This window comes from Salvelinus alpinus, chromosome 5 (assembly GCF_045679555.1).
Source record: "Salvelinus alpinus chromosome 5, SLU_Salpinus.1, whole genome shotgun sequence".
Classification (NCBI taxonomy): Eukaryota; Metazoa; Chordata; class Actinopteri; order Salmoniformes; family Salmonidae; genus Salvelinus; species Salvelinus alpinus.
The window spans coordinates 88108472-88130789 of NC_092090.1; the positions used below are offsets into that span (position 1 = coordinate 88108472).

General features: G+C 42.6%; 1 protein-coding gene across 3 annotated transcripts in view; it reads left to right on the forward strand.

Annotated features, from left to right (window-relative positions):
* The first annotated feature begins 570 nt into the window (after nucleotides 1-570).
* Nucleotides 571-22318, forward strand: part of LOC139577168 (EGF-like repeat and discoidin I-like domain-containing protein 3) — a 204313-nt gene continuing 182565 nt past the window's right edge. Inside the window, exon 1 of one of the 3 annotated variants that reach the window (XM_071404062.1) lies at nucleotides 571-1084. In XM_071404062.1, coding sequence (XP_071260163.1) covers nucleotides 1021-1084 — 64 coding nt within the window. In that variant the 5' untranslated portion in view covers nucleotides 571-1020. The remainder of the gene's footprint in view (nucleotides 1085-22318) is intronic. The other 2 variants (XM_071404063.1, XM_071404061.1) reach the window with 2 other exon arrangements.

Genomic DNA, 22318 nt, shown 5'->3' on the forward strand with positions numbered 1-22318 from the left:
TTGCTGAGATCTACTTTTAAAGTGGAAAAAAGCCTACTATGACTGTGATTGTGGTTGTCTCACCTAGCCATTCTAAGATGGATGCACTCTGGACCAGAGCATCTGCTAAATGACTCAAATGTAATGCAAATGATATATCTGCCCATAGGCATATGATTTCATGAAGTGTAACTTCTTACATCAGAGAAGACGCTTCTGATGGGAGGAAAGCTCATGAAATCATTTGGATGAATAAGAAAGTCTGCCTGGCCTAAGCATATAAATTCAGAACCAACCCTCTAATAGGAACCTGGACAGAGATGCATGTCAGCTGAGATCTTGAACTGAACTGCTTTCCAGAAGACATTAGCCTAAAATTGGAGATGGGAGCAGCTAAATAAAGGGACCTGTTTTGTATCAGTGAGCATTGCCAGTTCTCCCAGGGGTCTGGTGGAAGAAACGAGAAGAGGGAGAAGAGTGGTTGATAATATAATCTACATCCCACCCTTCTGAATTTTGGCGGTGCTTTGTAGCCATTAGCCTAGCAGTATCAGCACGTGTTGGGAGGAGCTGGGGTTTGTCTCTATCAGTGAGACAGCGCCCCAGTCGGATTGCTGTGACCGACCGTGTACTGCGCGCTCCTCATCCGCCAGTGTTTTCACACATACGCACACACACAGTCTCTGACACTCACGCGCACTCAGAGTGAAACCGTCTACCGGGACCTGTACGCACGCATAATCTCTCTTGGCTATCGCATCACTTCGCGCATCACTGCGGAGAGGGTAAGGCAGGTAGCGGACCCTTGGCACTGCCACTTGTTTCAACACTCAGCATTCCAGGTAGACTAGTGCGGTACTGTCCGTGACTCTCTTCGGAAAATAAGAGGACTTACCACCGCCAGTCGAAGAGGAGGTACTAGGCTACTACCGTCACAGACTAGCCCCGCGGCTCGGTGAGAGGAAGAACTTTTGTTGTTTTGATTCGTGATTTTCTCACATTCCTTAAACCTTGGAAGTGAAACCTGCTATTTGAGAGAGGATGGGACCGTTACTCGTAATCATCGTCCTCTGCTTGAGCGCCGCTGTCCCGCATCTTGTGAAAGGTGAGTAGAGGAGCGCAATTTTATGGATGGGGATAGTCGAGAGGAAGTAGGCTATGCTTTATGTCTGGGTGGGTTTCTCTATATCCAATGACACCCGCTGAAACAGATTAGGCTATATGTGGCAAGAATTAACATTTATTTCCCATCAAAGTGTCATGTTTTAATACGGGATGTGGCAAAATATTCTAGGCTACTAAATACGCCCTGGTTGTCATGTTATGCAAGAGGTAAACGCAGTAGACATATACAGTGAGTGTTAACTGAGTTATTTTTCATTTTCCAATAGTGTATGGTAGCCTAATTTCTGGAAATAATACCGATATTAAGGAGCATGCACAATAGCTTTGACAGTTATTCAGCAAAGCTTAACGCCCGTTCTGAATCCTCTCGGATCTGAGCGGCTATTCCTCGCGTATCATAACTCTCCTGTAGGCTACTTGGGCACGTTCGTCCACTTAAGTATAATTCCAGCATCCAAACTGTGCACCGGCCATTGGTGAATGGAAAGAGACATCTGTTACAAAACACCAAAAAGCGTTAATGACATTCGGATATTGTCAAACCAGGCCTTCCGTACTGGGTACAAGGTAGGGAAGGATGTATTTTATGTTTGTTGTGATTGACATAGTCTATTTTATTGTGGTGTTGAAAACGCCAGCCATGATGTTGAAGTGCTTGAAGTGGGTAATTGGTATGCAGTTATGCTTTGCTTATTGGTTGTGTGGTGCATTGGCACAGTAGCGTGTCATCAACTATGCCACAAAAGCATACTGAAGTGGAAAAGTCCATATCCACGTTTATAAACACAGTCACTACAGTTATTGTTATTTGTGGTCATTATATTTAATTTGACTTAATTAAATGAGGGGGGGGGTATTTATTTTTTTACAGTACAGAGGGAGGGTAATGTGAAAATAATTTATGAACCACCCCAGTAATTTTTTACAGCAGAATTTTGTTGTTACCAGAATTAAAGGGACAGAAGCTCAGGTTGACCTTTATTGTCATGAATCTTGCCCTGGATGCAGAACAGAGCGATTTCTGCTAAATTGGCCAGCTGCAAAGTCAAAATTGGCCATATTGTACACATTCATGAAAATGTATTTTGAAATGGTTAGCAGTGTGGTTAAGGTTAGGTTTAAAATCAGATTTTATGACTTTGTAGCTGTGCCAGCTAGTGACCAATCTGCAGAGCTGCCTCCAGGGCAAGATGAATTACAATAAATGCCAACCTGAGAAGGAAGCCAGAAAATGACAAATGTCTTCAGCAGATCATAATGTGAAAGCGGATGATGGAACGAGATGTAATCTTGCTTGATAATTTCAGGGAATGTCAAACCGTTGCTTTTACTCCCTATTATAACATTAGTTGCAATGCGAAACCCATATTAGGCTACCCATGACCTCATAAAACATCTCGAAGCGGTAGGCTAGGCTAACTGGGATCTCACTTGAACAGTCTACCACTGAGACTGTTGCGTGTTAAACTCTGCTGTTAATTAACTGAGGATTTGTTGAATGCAAATGAGTCATCAACATTGAGACATTATGATTTAGAAATCAACAGTTATCTTGTGCAATTATGGTGACCATAGAAGACTGCATATCGCATAATGTTTTACATGAGTCCTTTGGCAGCCAATTACCCTCCTTTGATCTGTGCAGCTGTTGTTGAAGAGTGAAATGAGGATAGTGTGTTGACACAGCAGTTAGCCTACTGTAAGTCAGGTCAGAAGATTTGACTTCTGGTGGATAAAAGACTTACTCTCGGTGACACATGGCTACATTTATTAAAGGTGCAATATGTAGAAATCGCCATTTCCTGGTTGCTAAAATTCTAATATTTTGCCTAATTTCAGTTTATGTGACAAAACAAGCAAGTATAGTGTAGAGAATCATTATACTATCTGAACCTCTGTTTCATTGATATTTACATTTGTATAAGCAAATTCATACTTTCTCATCTTTTGGTTGCTAGTCCCAGTCGTTCGATTAGTTTGATATTTGAGGATGCCACCCAGTCGTTTGTTCTTTATGTTCCGTTGTTCTTTATGTTCTGATGCTAGCTAACCAGCTAGCTACGGCTAACACAGTCATGACCTCTGCAGCCAGAATAACAACAAAGTAGCTGTTTTTCTGTTGACATTCATTTGGATACAACCATAACAAAATAATGCCTAATTTTGTCTGGCATAGCTAGAAACGTTTGCCTTCTCGCCAGGACACTCAACACTGTTCATTACGAGTAGATCGCGCTGCATATCAAACACTAGACTAGAAGCTAGCTAAATAGTTTGTTGCTAGCAAACCTGCCAATATGACAAACGAATTCAAAAATATTAGTTGCTGAAAACAGCTAGTCAAACTACAAAACGTGGGAGGATTTGACAGCATAGTGCCAGTTGCGTCATGACTGCAACAGTAGGGACCGTATAAATTCATGTTCATCACTCTCCATGTTAGGTCATCAGTCTCTGCAAAAACAAATCAATGCTAGATAGCTACGTTTTTCCTCATTGGACCTGCGTTTACAATGAATGGTTGTTGGTTTAGCTTTCTGAACCCTTGTAGCAAGTATGGTCTGCATGTGTAGACGCTTGTTGCGTCATGATTGCAAGGTGTCACAATATATTTCCCAACTGTCCCGATATCCTTTCCAACTGCCCCGGTATCTGGTTTTAATGTCTATTCTAAAATGATAGACAATCAGAAACGAGTATTCAACAATGCTGTGGTATATAGTGCATTCTGAAAGAATTCAGACCCCTTGACCTTTGTCACATTTTGTTACGTTACATCCTTATTCTAAAATTGATTAAAATAATTTTTTACCTCATCAATTTAGACACAATACCCATAATGACAAAGTGAAAACTGATTTTTTTAAATGTTTGCAAATGTATAAAACATGTAAAACAGATACCTTCTTTATGTAAGTATTCAGACCCTTTGCTATGAGACTCGGAATAGAGCTCAGGTGCATTCTGTTTCCATTGATCATCCTTGAGATGTTTCTCCAACTTGATTGGACACCTGTGGTAAATTAAATTGATTGGACATGATTTGGGAAGGCTCACACCTGACTACATAAGGTCCCACAGTTGACAGTGCATGTCAGAGCAAAAACCAAGCCATTAGGTCGAAGGAATTGTCCATAGATCTCAGAGACAGAATTGTGTCAAGGCACAGATCTGGGGATGGGTATTCTGCAGCTTTCAAGGTCCCCAAGAACACAGTGTTCTTCATCATTCTTAAATGGAAGAAGTTTGGAACCACCAAGACTCTTCCTAGAGCTGTCCACCTGGCCAAACTGAGCAATCGGGGGAGAAGGGACTTGTTCAGAGAGGTGACCAAGAACCCGATGGTCACTCTGACAGAGCTTTCGTGCCATTGTGGATTGCGCAGATGATTATGGTTCTCGTTCCGTGTGTTAATCATTGTGCGCTTGTGTTATTTATTCAAGGTACTCCTCGCTCTTTTGTTTGGGTTTCATCCCTGTGTTTTGTATGGTGTTTGGTCTTCGTCCCCGTGCCTTTACACGGCACGCCGTAATTTGGGTGTACTAAAAAACCCTATTACGTATTCCTGTGCCTGTCTCCCAACCCTTTATGCCAGCGTGACAGGTATTTTTTGTAGATTGATGAGGGGGGAAACAATTCAAACCATTTTAAAATAAGGCTGTAATGTAACAAAATGTGGAAAAAGTCAAGGGGTCTGAATTCTTTCCAAAGGCACTGTAATGTATTTGAAGCTGTTTGAAGCTGGTGTACAAAGTAAAAAATGCAAAAAGAAAACTTAATTAAGGACGGAAAGCATAGAAATAGCACACATAGAACATATCTACCACTTCTTAGACTTGCTTTCAATGCTTATGACATATAAACATGTTTTTAAGTAATACACATACAAGTAATGAATTACTTCCATCATGTAAACATATTGATATGCAGTGGTGTAAAGTAAAAATACTTTAAAGTACTACTTAAGTCGTTTTTTGGGGTATCTGTACTTTACTTTACTATTTATTTTTTTGACAACTTTTACTTTTACTTCACTACATTTCTAAAGAAAATATTGTACTTTTTACTTCATACATTTTCCCTGACACCAAAAAGTACTCGTTACATTTTGAATGCTTAGCAGGACAGGAAAATGGTCTAATTCAAGCACTTATCAAGAGAACACCTGATCATCCCTACTGCCTATGGCCTGGCTCACTAAACACAAATGCATATTTTGTAAATAATGTCTGAGTGTGCCCCTGGCTATCCATACATTTTAAAAACAAGAAAATGATGTTGTCTGCTTTGCTTAATATAATTAATTTTAAATGATTTATACTTTTACTTTTGATACTTAAGTATATTTGAGCAATTACATTTACTTTTGATACTTAAGTATATTTATAACTGAATACTGTTAGACTTTTACTCAAGTAGTATTTTACTGTCTGACTTTCCCTTTCACTTGAGTAACTTTCTATTAAAGTATCTATACTTTTATGACAATTGGGTACTTTTCCCCCCACTGTTGATATGTCTACTTCTTCTGTGTGTATAAGATGGTTAAATAAAGTGTATTTGCCTATTTTCAAACAGGTGTAGGATCTTAATTTAATCACTCTTTTGTTGTTGAGAAATTTACTGCACCGCAGGAAATGTAGATAAGCTTTGTGATTTACATAAGTTCACTGAAAACCTGTGTTAATTAACACATGGTTATATTAACAGTGTTGAACTTTTAATGTAGTTACATTTTGGCCAGCTAACAGCCTAACCACCGATCAAGCAACATTATGGACTAAACATTAAAATCATGTTGCTGCAGGATTATTTTTGCTGCCACGATAGTGGTCAAATTAAGATCCTACACCTGTAAATGGGTAATGTATTCCTCTGTCTCTAGTTATTTGGCAACACGCTAGTTAGCCTCAGGAGTCAGCCTTGTCAGGCAGGTCTAAGCCTCTCCTGTCGGGCTCTGCCTAGAGCAGCAGTAGTAAGACTGCTGTGGGGCCCTAAGTCTCCCCGTGTCAACTCCCATTGTCAAGACATAATACTCCCTCCCAGTCCCCGCACAATGCACGCACAGCCAAGGTACATTGGGTCTATTTTGTTTCAAGGCTCAGTCACTTCAACATATATCCAGAGCGAGGTCTTCAATTAATCATTCATCTTTTATTCCTGAAAATGTAGTGGGATTTCGTCCATCTGTTTGTGGCTTTAAGCTCATCCAGGGATAATGGTGTACTGGGTAGGGGTTGGGGGGTTGGGAGTGGGGGGAGTTGATTTCCCACAATGATATCCCCTTCACAAACTCTGAGGGGATAATTTCTACAAATATGTGGTCATAACGGTTGTTCCAGCTGGTATTACATCACATGTTCAGTTAGATGAGAGTCAGTATGAGCAAGTAAACTTTGTTAGCAGCAGTAAAATCTTTTAGCAGCAGTAAATTCATATTTTTAACTGGAGCTAAGAGGACAGTGGGTGGTCCACAAGGCTTACTGCAGGAAAAAACAGCCACAGAGCCGATCACAAATCAATCACATCTCCCCTGAATTCTCACACAATGATCCCTACTTCAAGTGTCTAATCCCACTCGAGAATTTGCTCCAATTGGATTTTAGTGTCTCAAATCCTCTGAAGCAATATTTTCCCAGTTATATTCTCCCCCTCACCCCTCTGTATTGCCAAAGGTAGCAGGTGTCTGTGGAGACACTCCATTGAGTGTTTGAGAGTGTCAAGGGGCAGCTCTGTCTGCGGTAACATATGGTTTGGTTCCCAAGGCTGATTCTCACCTATTGTCCGCGCACTTGCCTGGGTACACCACATGACTAAGGGCAGTGGTGTGAAGTATTAAGTAAAAATACTTGAAGTCGTTTTTTGGGGGTATCTATACTTTACTTTGCCATTTATATTTTTGACAACTTTTACTTTAACTACACTATATTCTTAAAAAGAAAAGAACCCAAAAGTACTCGTTACATTTTGAATGCTTAGCAGGACAGGAAAATGGTCCAATTCACACAATTATCAAGAGAACGTCCCCGGTCATCGCTACTGCCTCTGATCTGGAGGACTCGCTAAACACAAATGCTTCATTTGAAAATGATGTCTGCGTGTTGTAGTGGCTAACCGTAACAAAAATATATATAAATACAATTGTGCCATCTGGCTTGATTAATATTAGCAATTTGAAATTATTTATACTTAAGTATATTTAAAACCAAATACTTTTAGACTTTAACTCACTTTTAGACTTCTACTCAAGTAGTATTTTACTGCGTGACTTTCACTTCTGTTAAGGTATCTTTACTTTCACTCAAGTATGACAATTGGGTACTTTTTTCACCATTGACACACACACCACTTTCAGAAGTGACACCTCTTTCTATGGAACCACAAGAGATGTAAGCTAAGTGTAACCTTAATTCTGACAAGCTTTATTGTCTCTATGTCATGACAAGATTATGAAGCTTTCTCCATTATTCCCATCCCTACGTATGTGACCTGTCATAGCTTTGTGGCTAGTGCACTATTCTCAAAACCTTCTAGATGTATTGTATTTTAGAGCAGACTTCGCTGTTCTTCATTTTTTATCATAATTGCAGTAGGATATCCAAAACCTAAAATCAGTGTAGAAACAAATTACTGATATTAGTGCAAGACGGTTTGTGATAATTCTTAAGAACAACAGACAATGCCTTATATTTTTAATATGCAGTGTCTTAAACGACTAAAATATAATTTATATCGCTGAACTGGTTAGCTTTGAATTTGATGATTTGTAGTCGACTGAAACTGATTCCCTCAAAGGAAATATGAAAATGCGAACCCCACAATAAAATAGGTTTTGGTTTACGTTACTAAGCAGCATGTTAGTAAAACATGTGAGTCCTAAATGCATGCAGATGATAGCTATCTATCTGAACGGCCATTCTATACATCCCCCATTCCTCATCTGAAGGTTATGGCTTATGTTAAGGTCACTTTTAATAATGTAGCCTTGCAATCTACCATATTGCCCTTCACTCTCCCTGTAAATGGCATGGTCTTCAATCAATGGAGAGTGGTTAAACTCTGAGATCATCAGTCGCGATAACTGTGAAAATCCTGGTTGCTCATTGGACGACAATCCAAGCAAATGGAAATGCAACACATAGACACAGGGGTGAAACAGGAGTGATTATTTTCATAATGCCCTCTACTCTTGATGAAGTGTCATAGGCCAGACTCATTGTTCTCTTTTATTCCTTACGTGGCTTTGTCAGTGCAGATGCTGTTTAGTAATAATAATATTTGGAGGGGAGTTCATTTTTCTCCTGTGTTGATAGGCTAATGGCTATGGTAGTATGTGTGTTTACTGTGAACTTGTATGTGTTGTACTAATCGGCTCTCACGCCTGAGTTATTGGGAGAGCATTAGGTGGTAAAATAATATTGTTAAATGTGCTAGGGTTTAAAGGTTACTCTGTCTAGGTCATAGGGAGTGGCTTTGTAGTAAAAATTCAGTTGAAACTGAAACTAAAATAAATGTTGAGACTATAATACAAAGACCAAATCAGAGACCACTAGATGTCCTAAGATTTCCAGCACGTTTAAGAATTAGAATAACAGAGAGGCTTTAGGACTGTTAGTGAGATTAAAGTTGGACAGGCACTGTAAGGAGAGAAATGATGCAGAGAGCTTTGGATGAGATTTATATTTTATCTGTTTACAAGAAACCTGAGCCAGATGTTTTCTATAATGAAGCGCAGGCCCTTTAATGTCTATTTAACGTCTATTAGGGTCACATATGATTGTTTTTGAGTTTTTCAGGGCAAGACCTTAATCACATTTTATCACTGATTGGGTCAAGCAGTGTTCCGTGTACAGAGGCCAATTATCAGCAACCATCACTCTTGTGTTCCAATGGCCAATAGCAAATCCAAGTGTATCATTTTAAAAGGCTAATTGATCATTAGAAAACCCTTTTGCAATTATGTTAGCACAGCTGAAAACTGCTGTTCTGATTAAAGAAGGAATACAACTGGCCTTCTTTAGACTAGTTGAGTATCTGGAGCATCATCATTTGTGGGTTCGATTACAGGTTCAAAATGGCCAGAAACAAATAACTTTCTTCTGAAACTCAACTCGTCAGTCTATTCTTCTTCTGAGAAATGAAGGCTATTCCAATGCGAGAAATTGCCAAGAAACTGAAGATTTTGTACAACGCTGTGTACTACTCTCTTCACAGAACAGCGCAAACTGGTTCTAACCAGAATAGAAAGAGGAGTGGGAGGCCCTGGTGCACAACTGAGCAAGAGGACAAGTACATTAGTGTCTAGTTTCAGAAACAGATGCCTCACAAGTCCTCAAATGACAGCTTTATTAAATAGTACCTGTAAAACTCAATGTCTCAATGTCAACAGAGAAGAGGCGACTCCGGGATGCTGGCCTTCTAGGCAGAGTTCTTCTGTCCAGTGTCTGTGTTCTTTTGCCTATCTTAATCTTTTCTTTTTATTGGCCAGTCTGAGATATGGCTTTTTCTTTGCAACTCTGCCTAGAAGGCCAGCATCGGGCTTGTAATTAAGCATGTAATTAAGCATTTCACTGTAAGGTGACATGTTGTATTCGGTACACGTGACAAATAAACTTTGATTTGATTTGAAGATGTGTCCTACCTCCAATGATATAGTAGTAGTAGTAGTAGTAGTACACTGAGGTTAAGTTACCTTTAGTCAAAATATGATTGCAGGTTAATAGAATATAGCTCTACTTTGCTCTGATAAAATCTCTCCGTGAGAGAATGGAACACCACTGCATTTTCAATAAGCCCGATCTTCTTATTCTGGATCAAATGGGAGGTGGCTTAAGATCTTACCTCCGACATACCCCAGGAGATAGGGGAGGCTCATTTTAATTCTGGAAGGGTACACTCCAAATCATGGACTTCCTTACACCTTTTTGTTCTCTTGCAGGATGAATATGTACTTGGATTCAAGTACAAAATGGAACAATGCTAACTGTGCAGGAAAAAAATAAATAACGTAAAGGCACAGTAATGCGAACTGTATTTAACTCTCTCTCCTCAGAGTAATAATGTTTAATAATTTAACTCTCTCAGAGTAATACTGTTTTTATTTACTTTAACTGTAAACGGCAGGTTTGATTAAACAGGGACCTTAGTTTCTCTAAGGCTTTGGGTCTAACTTTAACCTGCAGAGGTGAGCTCTATGCTTAATATACAGTATTGTAGTTATCAAGCCAGCATTTCTGAGTCATGTCTCTCTCTCTCTCTCTCTCTCTCTCTCTCTCTCTCTCTCTCTCTCTCTCTCTCTCTCTCTCTCTCTCTCTCTCTCTCTCTCTCTCTCTCTCTCTCTCTCTCTCTCTCTCTCTCTATCCTCACTTCTTCTCTTTCTCTCTCCTTATCTCTCCTTCTCTATCCTCACTTCTTCTCTTTCTCTCTCCCTATCTCTCCCTCTCTCTCTCTCTCTCTCTCTCTCTCTCTCTCTCTCTCTCTCTCTCTCTCTCTCTCTCTCTCTCTCTCTCTCTCTCTCTCTCTCTCTCTCTCTCTCTCTCTCTCTCTCTCTCTCTCTCTTTCTCTCTCTCTCTCTTTCTCTCTTTGTCTCTCCCTCTCTCTGTCTCACTGTCTCTCTCTCTTTTTCTTTCTCGCTCTCTCTCCCATACTCTGTGCTTCTATCCCTCTCTCTCTTAGTCAGCACTCCCAGCGTGATGTTGTTAGGCACGTTAACTGCATTAGGCACATGCAATATCCCAAGATTTGTCTGTGGATTTCATCCGATTCTCAGACTCATCAGCTCTCCCAGAGTTCACAGCATTTTCCCTGCTCTGTTAACTTTTATTTAATTGAATGTGCCAGATCCTGTGTGTGTGTGTGAGTTTTTGCATCTGTGTATGTGTGCGTGCTTATCCATCATTTTGATAGTGTGGGTGTGTGCAGTTATGCATCTGTTAATTTGTGTGTGTACAGTACAAGTGTGTGTGTGTGTGTGTGTGTGTGTGTGTGTGTGTGTGTGTGTGTGTGTGTGTGTGTGTGTGTGTGTGTGTGTGTGTGTGTGTGTGTGTGTGTGTGTGTGTGTGTGTGTGTGTGTGTGTGTGTGTGTGTGTGTGTGTTTGTGAATATTAACTTTATGGGCTGCTCGCATATGTTTTTAACTCTGATACTTTGAGAGCTAACCCAGAAATGTCATCGCTAAAATAAAGAGTTATTCCACGAAGGGTTCCTCTTGTGTTTTGCTCAGACACTGACTGTAGAGCCAAAAGCTTCAGTCATCCCACCACTCAACCAGCATGTCAACACACTGATATGTTTCACCATACAGCCTAATATAGACGAATAGCCTCTTCACTATAGGTACTGTGTATGGTAGTCTTTTCTTTGGTGTTATCAAGAAGGATCCCACCTTTGGGATATGATGACTGTTGGAATAATATTGTTGTGTATGAGTACGTGAGCCAGTGTGTGTCATAAGAGTAGCTCAGACAAGGCAAGAGAGACAAATGGGATTTATTATTTGGGGTTATTTGGGGCGAAAGATGATCCTTGAAAAAATATCTAGTGAGAACGGAGGTACGATTTAGTTATGTGAAATATCTCCAGTGCAGCTGTTTTAGATTACCCTTGGGGTGTTGGCACAGACAGAGACCAGCTCAAACAATGTGTGGAAGGTATCTGCATGTGTACATTGCCGTTGCGCTGCAGTCCCTCACTCTCCAACCTAAAGAACATCAACACCAGATGATGGGAGAGGTTAGGGTCGGTGAAGGCGGATGTTTAGTGGGAAAATGCTTGTTCCTTCGGCTCTGGAGGCAGAGCATTGATCTAATAATTGATTCTTGAAGAACATAACTTAGAAATGCCCCATAAGCCTTGTTCAACTGTCTTATCCAATCAGAACTCAAAATATAGGCTTGTTTTTTAAACAAAGTAAATGTAAACATACACTACGTAGCCCACCAGAGTCAACTGATGCACCGGTGTGTCAATCTAAGTTACATAATAAAAAAATCCCCATCAAAATCCGTCAGTTTAAGCTAGAGATATCCATTTTTTTGTGTCGAATGTGTTTCAATCCACTGCATCCGCCAGTGTCGCACTTCCTCATCTGCAGTGAAAGGTGGCAGAGCTAGAGCGGTGTTTGTCAGACCGTGAGACATCTTGAAAATGGGTCTTCTCATGTCAATGTCTGCAGCGTCCGAACGGTCTGACCTACAAACTATTATGACCACTATGGAAAGGGGAGACTCAAGAACACGACGGTGTTCTCCTTTTTGCTACGACCCCCACAAGTGTCAGGATATCAAGAAGCTGATTAAACAGCATGATAATTACACAGGTGCACCTTATGCTGGGGACAATAAAAGGCCACTCTAAAAGGTGAAGTTTTGTCACACAACACAATGCCACAGATAGTTCAAGTTTTGAGGGAGCGTGCAATTGGCATGCTGACTGCAGGAATGTCCACCAGAGCTGTTGCCAGAGAATTTGTTAATTTCAATATCATAAGCCGCCTCAAGTTGTTTTCGAAAATTTGGAAGTATGACCAACCTGCCTCACAACCGCAGACCACGTGAATGGCGTCGTGTGGGCGAGCGGTTTGCGATGTCAACGTTGTGAACAGTGTCTCATGATGGCGGTGGGGTTATGGTATGTGCAGGCATAAACTACGGACAACGAACACAATTGCATTTTATCGATGGCAATTTGAATTTACAAAAATACAGTGATGAGATCCTGAGGCCTATTGTGAGTCCCATTTTTTTTAAGGTATCTGTAACCAACAGATGCAAATCATGTGAAATCCATAGATTAGGGCCTAATGAATTTATTTCAATTGACTGATTTCCTCATATGAACTGTAACTCAGTAAAATCAATAAAATTGTTGCATGTTGTGTTTATGTTTTTGTTCAGTATACAGTGGGGAGAACAAGTATAAAATGCAAATTAATGACTTAAAAATCATACAATGTGATTTTCTGGATTTTTGTTTTAGATTCCGTCTCTCACAGTTGAAGTGTACCTATGATAAAAATTACAGACCTCTACATGCTTTGTAAGTAGGAAAACCTGCAAAATCGGCAGTGTATCAAATACTTGTTCTCCCCACTGTATATGCATTTCCTAAGTTTTCGTTTTTTATATGTCCTAGATTTAGGACTTTCCATCTAGGAACTGAATATACATTCCTACATTCCGCCTCACCCAATGTGGTACGGACCTGCTATTTTTTTATACTTTAGAACCGTAACCCCAATCAGAAGCTAGCCAGATAACTAGCTACTAGCTAGTAGTCAGTTAGCCACTGCTGCGGTCTTCGCCCTTAACTCGGACACAGCCAGCTTCAATACCGGGCCAATACCTGCCAGTCTGCAAGCGCGATATCAACCCAGAGCATATAGGACTGCTTTTTCTCTACCACATCACCGGATTCCTGACGCAAGCTCTGGACAATTACACCGTATTATCACAGCTAGCTAGCTGCAACCGAGTGGCTACTACTGGCTAACACCTCTGTCCCGAAGCAAGCACCAGTTAGCCTTGAGCTAGCCTCGAGCTAGGCCCATCTGCCGGCTAGCCGAAGAGGTCTACCAGCGAATTCTTGGGCTACAATACCTCTTTTGCCAATTGGACTGGACCTTTTTTTGCCGACACAGAGCCCTGCCAATCCATCACAACTGGTCTAAATCAGCTACAAGCTAATTTAGCCATTTTTTTGCCGCTGCTAGTAGCTTTTACCTTCTGCACAGACACCAGCCCTGTTATTAGCCTGGATATTACTCACCAATTTACCAGCATCGGACTGTCTCTCGACAACAACGCCGGATTCCTGCCGTAATCCCTGAGCCACTACTTCTGATCCTCACAGCTAGCTTGCAGCTAGCGCAGTTAGCGCCACTGCCACGAAGCTAGCACCAGTTAGCAAACACAATTCTACAATTCACAACCTCTCTTTCGCCATTCGGCTTGGATTCTCTGTCGACACGACCACGTCTGAGCAGACCCCCTCCGTCTGAGCAGACCACCCCCGGGCTACTAACTTTAAACGCCGCGTGCTAGCTTAGTGGAGGCCTCCCTGCTCCATCTACGGCTGCCCCCTGGACACTATGATCACTTGGCTACATAGCTGATGCATGCTTGACTGTCCATTAATTCACGGTACTCCATTCTGTTTATTTGTGTTTTATCTGTCGGCTCTGTGCTTTAACTCAGGATCTGTGTGTAGTTAATCCGACCCTCTCTGCCTAGTCGTCGCCATTTTTACCTGTTGTTGCTGTGTTAGACTAGCACCCTGTTATTGCTGCTGTTATCTTACCTGTTGTTTTAGCTAGCTCTCCCAATCAAGACCTGCAATCACTTTATGCCTTATTGTATGTCTCTCTCAAATATCAATATGCCTTGCATACTGTTGTTCAGGCTAGTTTTCATTATCATTGTTTTGGTTTTCAATGGACCCTGTAGTTCCACTCTCCGTACCTCTGATACCCCCTTTGTCCCACCCCCCACACATGCGGTGACCTCACCCATTGAGACCAGCATGTCCAGAGATACAACCTCTCTTATCATCACCCAGTGCCTGGGCTTGCCTCCGCTGTACCCGCGCCCCTCCATACCCCTGTCTGCACATTATGCCCAGAATCTATTCTACCACGCCCATAAATCTGCTCCTTTTATTCTTTGTCCCCAACGCTCTAGGCGACCAGTTTTGATAGCCTTTAGCCGCACCCTCATCCTACTACTCCTCTGTTCCTCGGGTGATGTGGAGGTAAACCCAGGCCCTGCATGTCCCCAGTCACCCTCATTTGTTGACTTCTGTGATCGAAAAAGCCTTGGCCTCATGCATGTCAACATCAGAAGCCTCCTCCCTAAGTTTGCCTTACTCACCGCTTTAGCACACTCTGCCAATCCTGATGTCCTTGCCGTGTCCGAATCCTGGCTTAGGAAGGCCACCAAAAATTCTGAGATTTCCATACCCAACTATAACACTTTCCGTCAAGATAGAACTGCCAAAGGGGGAGGAGTTGCAATCTACTGCAGAGATAGCCTGCAAAGTTCTGTCATACTTTCCAGGTCTATGCCCAAACAGTTCGAACTTCTAATTTTAAAAATTAATCTCTCCAGAAATAAGTCTCTCACTGTTGCCGCCTGCTACCGACCCCCCTCAGCTCCCAGCTGTGCCCTGGACACCATCTGTGAATTGATCGCTCCCCATCTAGCTTCAGAGTTTGTTCTGTTAGGTGACCTAAACTGGGATATGCTTAACACCCCGGCAGTCCTACAATCCAAGCTTGATGCCCTCAATCTCACACAAATCATCAAGGAACCCACCAGGTACAACCCTAAATCCGTAAACATGGGCACCCTAATAGACATTATCCTGACCAACCTGCCCTCCAAATACACCTCTGCTGTCTTCAATCAAGATCTCAGCGATCACTGCCTCATTGCCTGTATCCGCCACGGGTCCGCGGTCAAACGACCACCCCTCATCACTGTCAAACGCTCCCTAAAACACTTCTGCGAGCAGGCCTTTCTAATCGACCTGGCCCGGGTACCCTGGAAGGATATTGACCTCATCCCGTCAGTTGAGGATGCCTGGTCATTCTTTAAATGTTACTTCCTCACCATATTAGACAAGCATGCTCCGTTCAAAAAATGCAGAACCAAGAACAGATATAGCCCTTGGTTCACTCCAGACCTGACTGCCCTCGACCAGCACAAAAACATCCTGTGGCGAACTGCAATAGCATCGAAGAGCCCCCGCGATATGCAACTGTTCAGGGAAGTCAGGAACCAATACACGCAGTCAGTCAGGAAAGCAAAGGCCAGCTTTTTCAAGCAGAAATTCGCATCCTGTAGCTCTAACTCCAAAAAGTTCTGGGATACTGTAAAGTCCATGGAGAACAAGAGCACCTCCTCCCAGCTGCCCACTGCACTGAGGCTAGGTAACACGGTCACCACCGATAAATCCGTGATAATCGAATACTTCAACAAGCATTTCTCAATGGCTGGCCATGCCTTCCTCCTGGCGACTCCAACCTTGGCCAACAGCCCCGCCCCCCCCGCTGCTACTCGCCCAAGCCTCCCCAGCCTCTCCTTTACCCAAATCCAGATAGCAGATGTTCTGAAAGACCTGGAAAACCTGGACCCATACAAATCAGCTGGGCTTGACAATCTGGACCCCCTATTTCTGAAACTGTCCGCCGCCATTGTCGCACCCCCTATTACCAGCCTGTTCAACCTCTCCTTCGTATCATCTGAGATCCCCAAGGATTGGAAAGCTGCCGCGGTCATCCCCCTCTTCAAAGGGGGAGACACCCTGGACCCAAACTGTTACAGACCTATATCCATCCTGCCCTGCCTATCTAAGGTCTTCGAAAGCCAAGTCAACAAACAGATCACTGACCATCTCGAATCCCACCGTACCTTCTCCGCTGTGCAATCCGGTTTCCGAGCCGGTCACGGGTGCACCTCAGCCACGCTCAAGGTACTAAACGATATCATAACCGCCATCGATAAAAGACATTACTGTGCAGCCGTCTTCATCGACCTGGCAAAGGCTTTCGACTCTGTCAATCACCATATTCTTATCGGCAGACTCAGTAGCCTCGGTTTTTCTAATGACTGCCTTGCCTGGTTCACCAACTACTTTGCAGACAGAGTTCAGTGTGTCAAATCGGAGGGCATGTTGTCCGGTCCTCTGGCAGTCTCTATGGGGGTACCACAGGGTTCAATTCTCGGGCCGACTCTTTTCTCTGTATACATCAATGATGTTGCTCTTGCTGCGGGCGATTCCCTGATCCACCTCTACGCAGACGACACCATTCTATATACTTCCGGCCCTTCCTTGGACACTGTGCTATCTAACCTCCAAACGAGCTTCAATGCCATACAACACTCCTTCCGTGGCCTCCAACTGCTCTTAAACGCTAGTAAAACCAAATGCATGCTTTTCAACCGTTCGCTGCCTGCACCCGCACGCCCGACTAGCATCACCACCCTGGACGGTTCCGACCTAGAATATGTGGACATCTATAAGTACCTAGGTGTCTGGCTAGACTGCAAACTCTCCTTCCAGACTCATATCAAACATCTCCAATCCAAAATCAAATCAAGAATCGGCTTTCTATTCCGCAACAAAGCCTCCTTCACTCACGCCGCCAAACTTACCCTAGTAAAACTGACTATCCTACCGATCCTCGACTTCGGCGATGTCATCTACAAAATAGCTTCCAACACTCTACTCAGCAAACTGGATGCAGTTTATCACAGTGCCATTCGTTTTGTTACGAAAGCACCTTATACGACCCACCACTGCGACCTGTATGCCCTAGTCGGCTGGCCCTCGCTACATGTTCGTCGTCAGACCCACTGGCTCCAGGTCATCTACAAGGCTATGCTAGGTAAAGTGCCGCCTTATCTCAGTTCACTGGTCACGATGGCTACACCCACCCGCAGCACGCGCTCCAGCAGGTGTATCTCACTGATCATCCCTAAAGCTAAAACCTCATTTGGACGCCTTTCCTTCCAGTTCTCTGCTGCCTGCGACTGGAACGAATTGCAAAAATCTCTGAAGTTGGAGACTTTTATCTCCCTCAACAACTTTAAAAATCTGCTATCCGAGCAGCTAACCGATCGCTGCAGCTGTACATAGTCCATCTGTAAACTACCCACCCAATTTACCTACCTCACCCCCCATACTGCTTTTATTTATTTACTTTTCTGCTCTTTTGCACACCAGTATCTCTTCTTGCACATGATCATCTGATGATTTATCACTCCAGTGTTAATCTGCTAAATTGTAATTATTCGATTTATTGCCTACCTCATGCCTTTTGCACACATTGTATATAGATTCTCTTTTTTTCTACCATGTTATTGACTTGTTTATTGTTTACTCCATGTGTAACTCTGTGTTGTCTGTTCACACTGCTATGCTTTATCTTGGCCAGGTCGCAGTTGCAAATGAGAACTTGTTCTCAACTAGCCTACCTGGTTAAATAAAGGTGAAATAAAAAAAAATTAAAAATTGTCTTAGACTAAAGAATTAAAACTATCATTTTGATATCATGGATGGTCAGTCCTTGCATCCATAGCTCTGTCTATGAATTTGAGTGGTTACCTTTTTCCAGCCACATCCCTCAGCGTTTTACCCACACAGGGGTGGGGAGACACTTTAAATTCAGAAGGGAGTTTGGATTTGAGGAATGAGATTTTCTCTCCTCTGAGGTTTTTTCCTTTGAAACATTTCCCTGCTGCTTAGAAGGCACCTGGTCTCCCTTTAGAGTGTGGTCAATGTCTCATCCCTCTCTCCTATGATTTAGACCAGGGGTTCCCATCTCCGGACCTACAGTACCCCAAAATATGTGTTGTAACCCCAGACAAAACACCTGATTCAACTTGTCAATGGCTTGATGATTAGTTGACAAGTAGAATCAGGGGTGCTTGTCCGGAGCCACAACACAAATATGTACTGTTAGGGATACTCGTGGACCGTAGTTGGGAAACACTGATTGTAGAAACTGGTTTTCAAATGTCATGTTGTCTTTTATTGTAAAGGTCTTCTATGTAGATTATATTATGCCTAACACCGCACATAAATGTTGGAACATTTTGAAAGTGGAATGTGCATAGAATGTGGAATAGCTTAGGGCTGTGGTCTGCCAGGTGTGTGTGTGCGTGTGTGTGTGTGTGTGTGTCTCTCGAAATTTGCATCTAGTGATGAATGGACAAAGCTATTTTTCAAGTGAACAACCATTCCATTGAGTGTATCTGTGTCTTACTGTGTTGTTTTACTTAAATACCTTTCTTATGTTATGTAGTGGGGGAGTGGAATCGAAAGAATGGGGAAAAACTACACATACTTACCCCCCTTTGTTTGTTTGCATGGCATATTAAAATAACATGAACCAAGCTATTTCTTGTCTATTTGAAATGGTTATATTCTGGATACATTTTCAGTTACAGTTTTCAGTTGTATTACTGACTCAGATATTATGTGGATTTAATGTCTGATACTATCTAAACATGCCAAAGGCTGTGGTGGGTTGTGTCCAGACATTAGCTAACCGCTAACCACACCAGACATTCCTCAGATTTTAAAGTGTTGGTCATAGTAAGTAAGCTTGCACAATCTGCCTGTTTTGTAACTGCACGGGGACTTTTATTAGACCAGGAGACTTAGCTAACATTTATTTTATGATGGCACAATACGTTTGCAGAACTTCTTCCCAGTTGCAGCGAAAGGCGATAGGTTGATGTCACTGTATCTTTAGCGCCCTTGCTACCCTTTAGTTTGCACCTCCAGTCCCCAAGGCAGCCTGTGTACAGGGCTTGAGCAGCCATGTTGATTTGTTCATATTGGCCCCCTTGCAGGGAGGACATTGTTGATCTGGGCTGGCAGGATGCCAGGGTTAATCAGGGATAGTTGTCTGTACACACTGGGCATCCTCACCATAGCTGAAGGCCCCAAGCTGCTGGCCAGACCAGCATGTAATCCATGGGTCAGGATGTGGCGGTTCAGCAGGTTATTTAATGAGAACGTATGCCCTTTTATCCCCCTGAGATTGTAATCAAAATGTACATTTTTAGGTTGATGTACCATACAACACCATAAATATTGAGCACAAAAATGTCACACCAAAAGCAAAACTATGCACCAAAGCAGTGAGGCGCTTGGATCTTAATGTTATCACTCCTTTGTTGCTGAGAATATTCCTGCTCATCAGGAAATGCAAACGTGTAGTGCATTTGAGTTTTAAAATGGCTTCTAAAGTTTGTAATTTCCACTACAAAAATGTTCATTAATTATAATCCATATATTAATTCACATTTCCTGTTGCTGCATGATTATTTTCCTGCTGTAGCAAACTGGCTCTAATTAAGATCCTACATCTGTATGAAGGAATTTAATATGACAAAGAAAGATTTGTTACCTGTATCACCATATGAGGTTGCTTAAAATCTCCCAAGTTTCCTGACACCCCTAGATCCAGTATTCACAACCCAATCAAGGATGCATCTGTAAAAACAGACAACAATAATGTCTGTAATTGACAATTAGATATTGTAGATCCATTTATTCCATTATTGCTATCTGACCAACAAAAGTGTAATTTGGAAGTCGGACGTCGGACGGGGTGAGAGACCCCTACAGGGTAATTCTTCTGTTGGCTGTCAGTGTTGTTTTATCTGTTGTGAACATGGTAACTGTTCCTCACACTCCCTCCACTGAGTAACAGCCTCTTTAATCAGTGCTATGGTGCCCACCCTCAACATGTTAATGTAACAATGGAGTAATGGTGTGTTTAATAGGACGACGACCATGCAGGTTGGATTCCAACATGTGATGTTAACTTGATCTGTGAGAACAGTCAGATTTCATAGCAGGCCATTTGATGCATTTATGGCCCCGTCTGTCTGTCTGTCTGTCTGTCTGTCTGTCTGTCTGTCTGTCTGTCTGTCTGTCTGTCTGTCTGTTTTGTCTGTCTGTCTCTGCCTGTCTGTCTCTGCCTGTCTGTCTCTGCCTGTCTGTCTCTGCCTGTCTGTCTGTCTGTCTGTCTGTCTGTCTGTCTGTCTGTCTGTCTGTCTGTCTGTCTGTCTGTCTGTTTGCTGTTCTGTCTGTCTGTCTATGTCTGTCTGTCTGTTTGCTGTTCTGTCTGTCTATGTCTGTCTGTCTGTCTGTTTGCTGTTCTGTCTGTCTGTCTGTTTGCCGTTCTGTCTGTCTGTCTATGTCTGTCTGTCTGTCTGTTTGCTGTGCTGTCTGTCTGTCTGTTTGCTGTTCTGTCTGTCTGTCTCTGCCTGTCTGTCTGCAGGTCTGCCTCTGCCTGTCTGTCTTTCTCTGTCTGTCTGTCTGTCTGTCTGTCTGTCTGTCTGTCTGTCTGTCTGTCTGTGTCTGTTTGCTGTTCTGTCTGTCTGTATTTCTGTCTGTCTGTCTGTCTGTCTGTCTGTTTGCTGTTCTGTCTATGTATGTCTGTCTGTCTGTCTGTTTGCTGTTCTGTCTGCCTGTCTGTTTGCTGTTCTGTCTGTCTGTCTGTCTGTCTGTCTGTCTGTCTGTCTGTTTGCTGTTCTATCTGTCTGCCGTTCTGTCTGTCTATGTCTGTCTGTCTGTTTGCTGTTCTGTCTGTTTCTGTCTGTTTGCTGGTCTGTCTGTCTGTCTGTCTGTCTGTCTGTCTGTCTGTCTGTCTGTCTGTCTGTCTGTTTGCTGTTTTGTCTGTCTGTCTGCCTCTGTCTGTCTGTCTCTGCCTGTCTGTCTGCAGGTATGTCTCTGTCTGTCTGTCTGTCTGTCTGTTCTGTTCTGTCTGTCTGTCTGTCTGTCTCTGTCTGTTTGCTGTTCTGTCTGTCTGTCTGTCTGTCTGTCTGTCTGTCTGTCTGTCTGTCTGTCTGTCTGTCTGTCTGTCTGTCTGTCTGTCTGTTTGCTGTTCTGTCTATGTCTGTCTGTCTGTCTGTCTGTCTGTTTGCTGTTCTGTCTGTTTGCTGTTCTGTCTGTCCGTCTGTCTGTCTGTCTGTTTGCTGTTCTGTCTGTCTGTCTGTTTGCTGTTCTGTCTGTCTGTCTGTCTATGTCTGTCTGTCTGTCTCCCTATCTGTTTGCTGGTCTGTCTGTCTGTGTCTCCGTCAGTCTCTCTGCCTGTTTGCTGTTCTGTCTGTCTGTCTGTTTGCTGTTCTGTCTGTCTGTCTGTTTGCTTTTCTGTCTGTCTGTCTGTTTGCTTTTCTGTCTGTCTGTCTGTTTGCTGTTCTGTTTGTATGTCTGTTTGCTGTTCTGTATGTCTTTCTGTTTGCTGTTCTGTCTGTCTGTCTTTCTTTCTCCATTTTCTCCTCTCCTCTCCTCGTTTTCTCACTGATCCTCCTTTGTTGCTGGGAGTGCTGGCCTATTCTAACCCCAGAAATTCATCCTCATAAAATGAATATGATTCCTTTGTAGATGGAGGCATCTCTGCTAGTGTGATTAATATCAGCTGGGTCGGAGGAGATGGGCGTGGTGGAAATTTAAACCCCCAATTTAGCATTCCTCTGATAAGAATATTAAATGTCCCAGTGTACAAATATGGCAATTAACTCTCCACACCAAATCGCAGACCTCAGTGGAACAAAACAGAGTTAAGAGTATTATATTTGAGTTTGAAACTAATGAGTTATATGTATAGTGTGTCTACCACTGGGGGATGTCTCTAATGGTATTTTGCAATAAATGACCCCTGAGACAATTGCAAAACCTCTGTAAAAAGGGTGCAGTT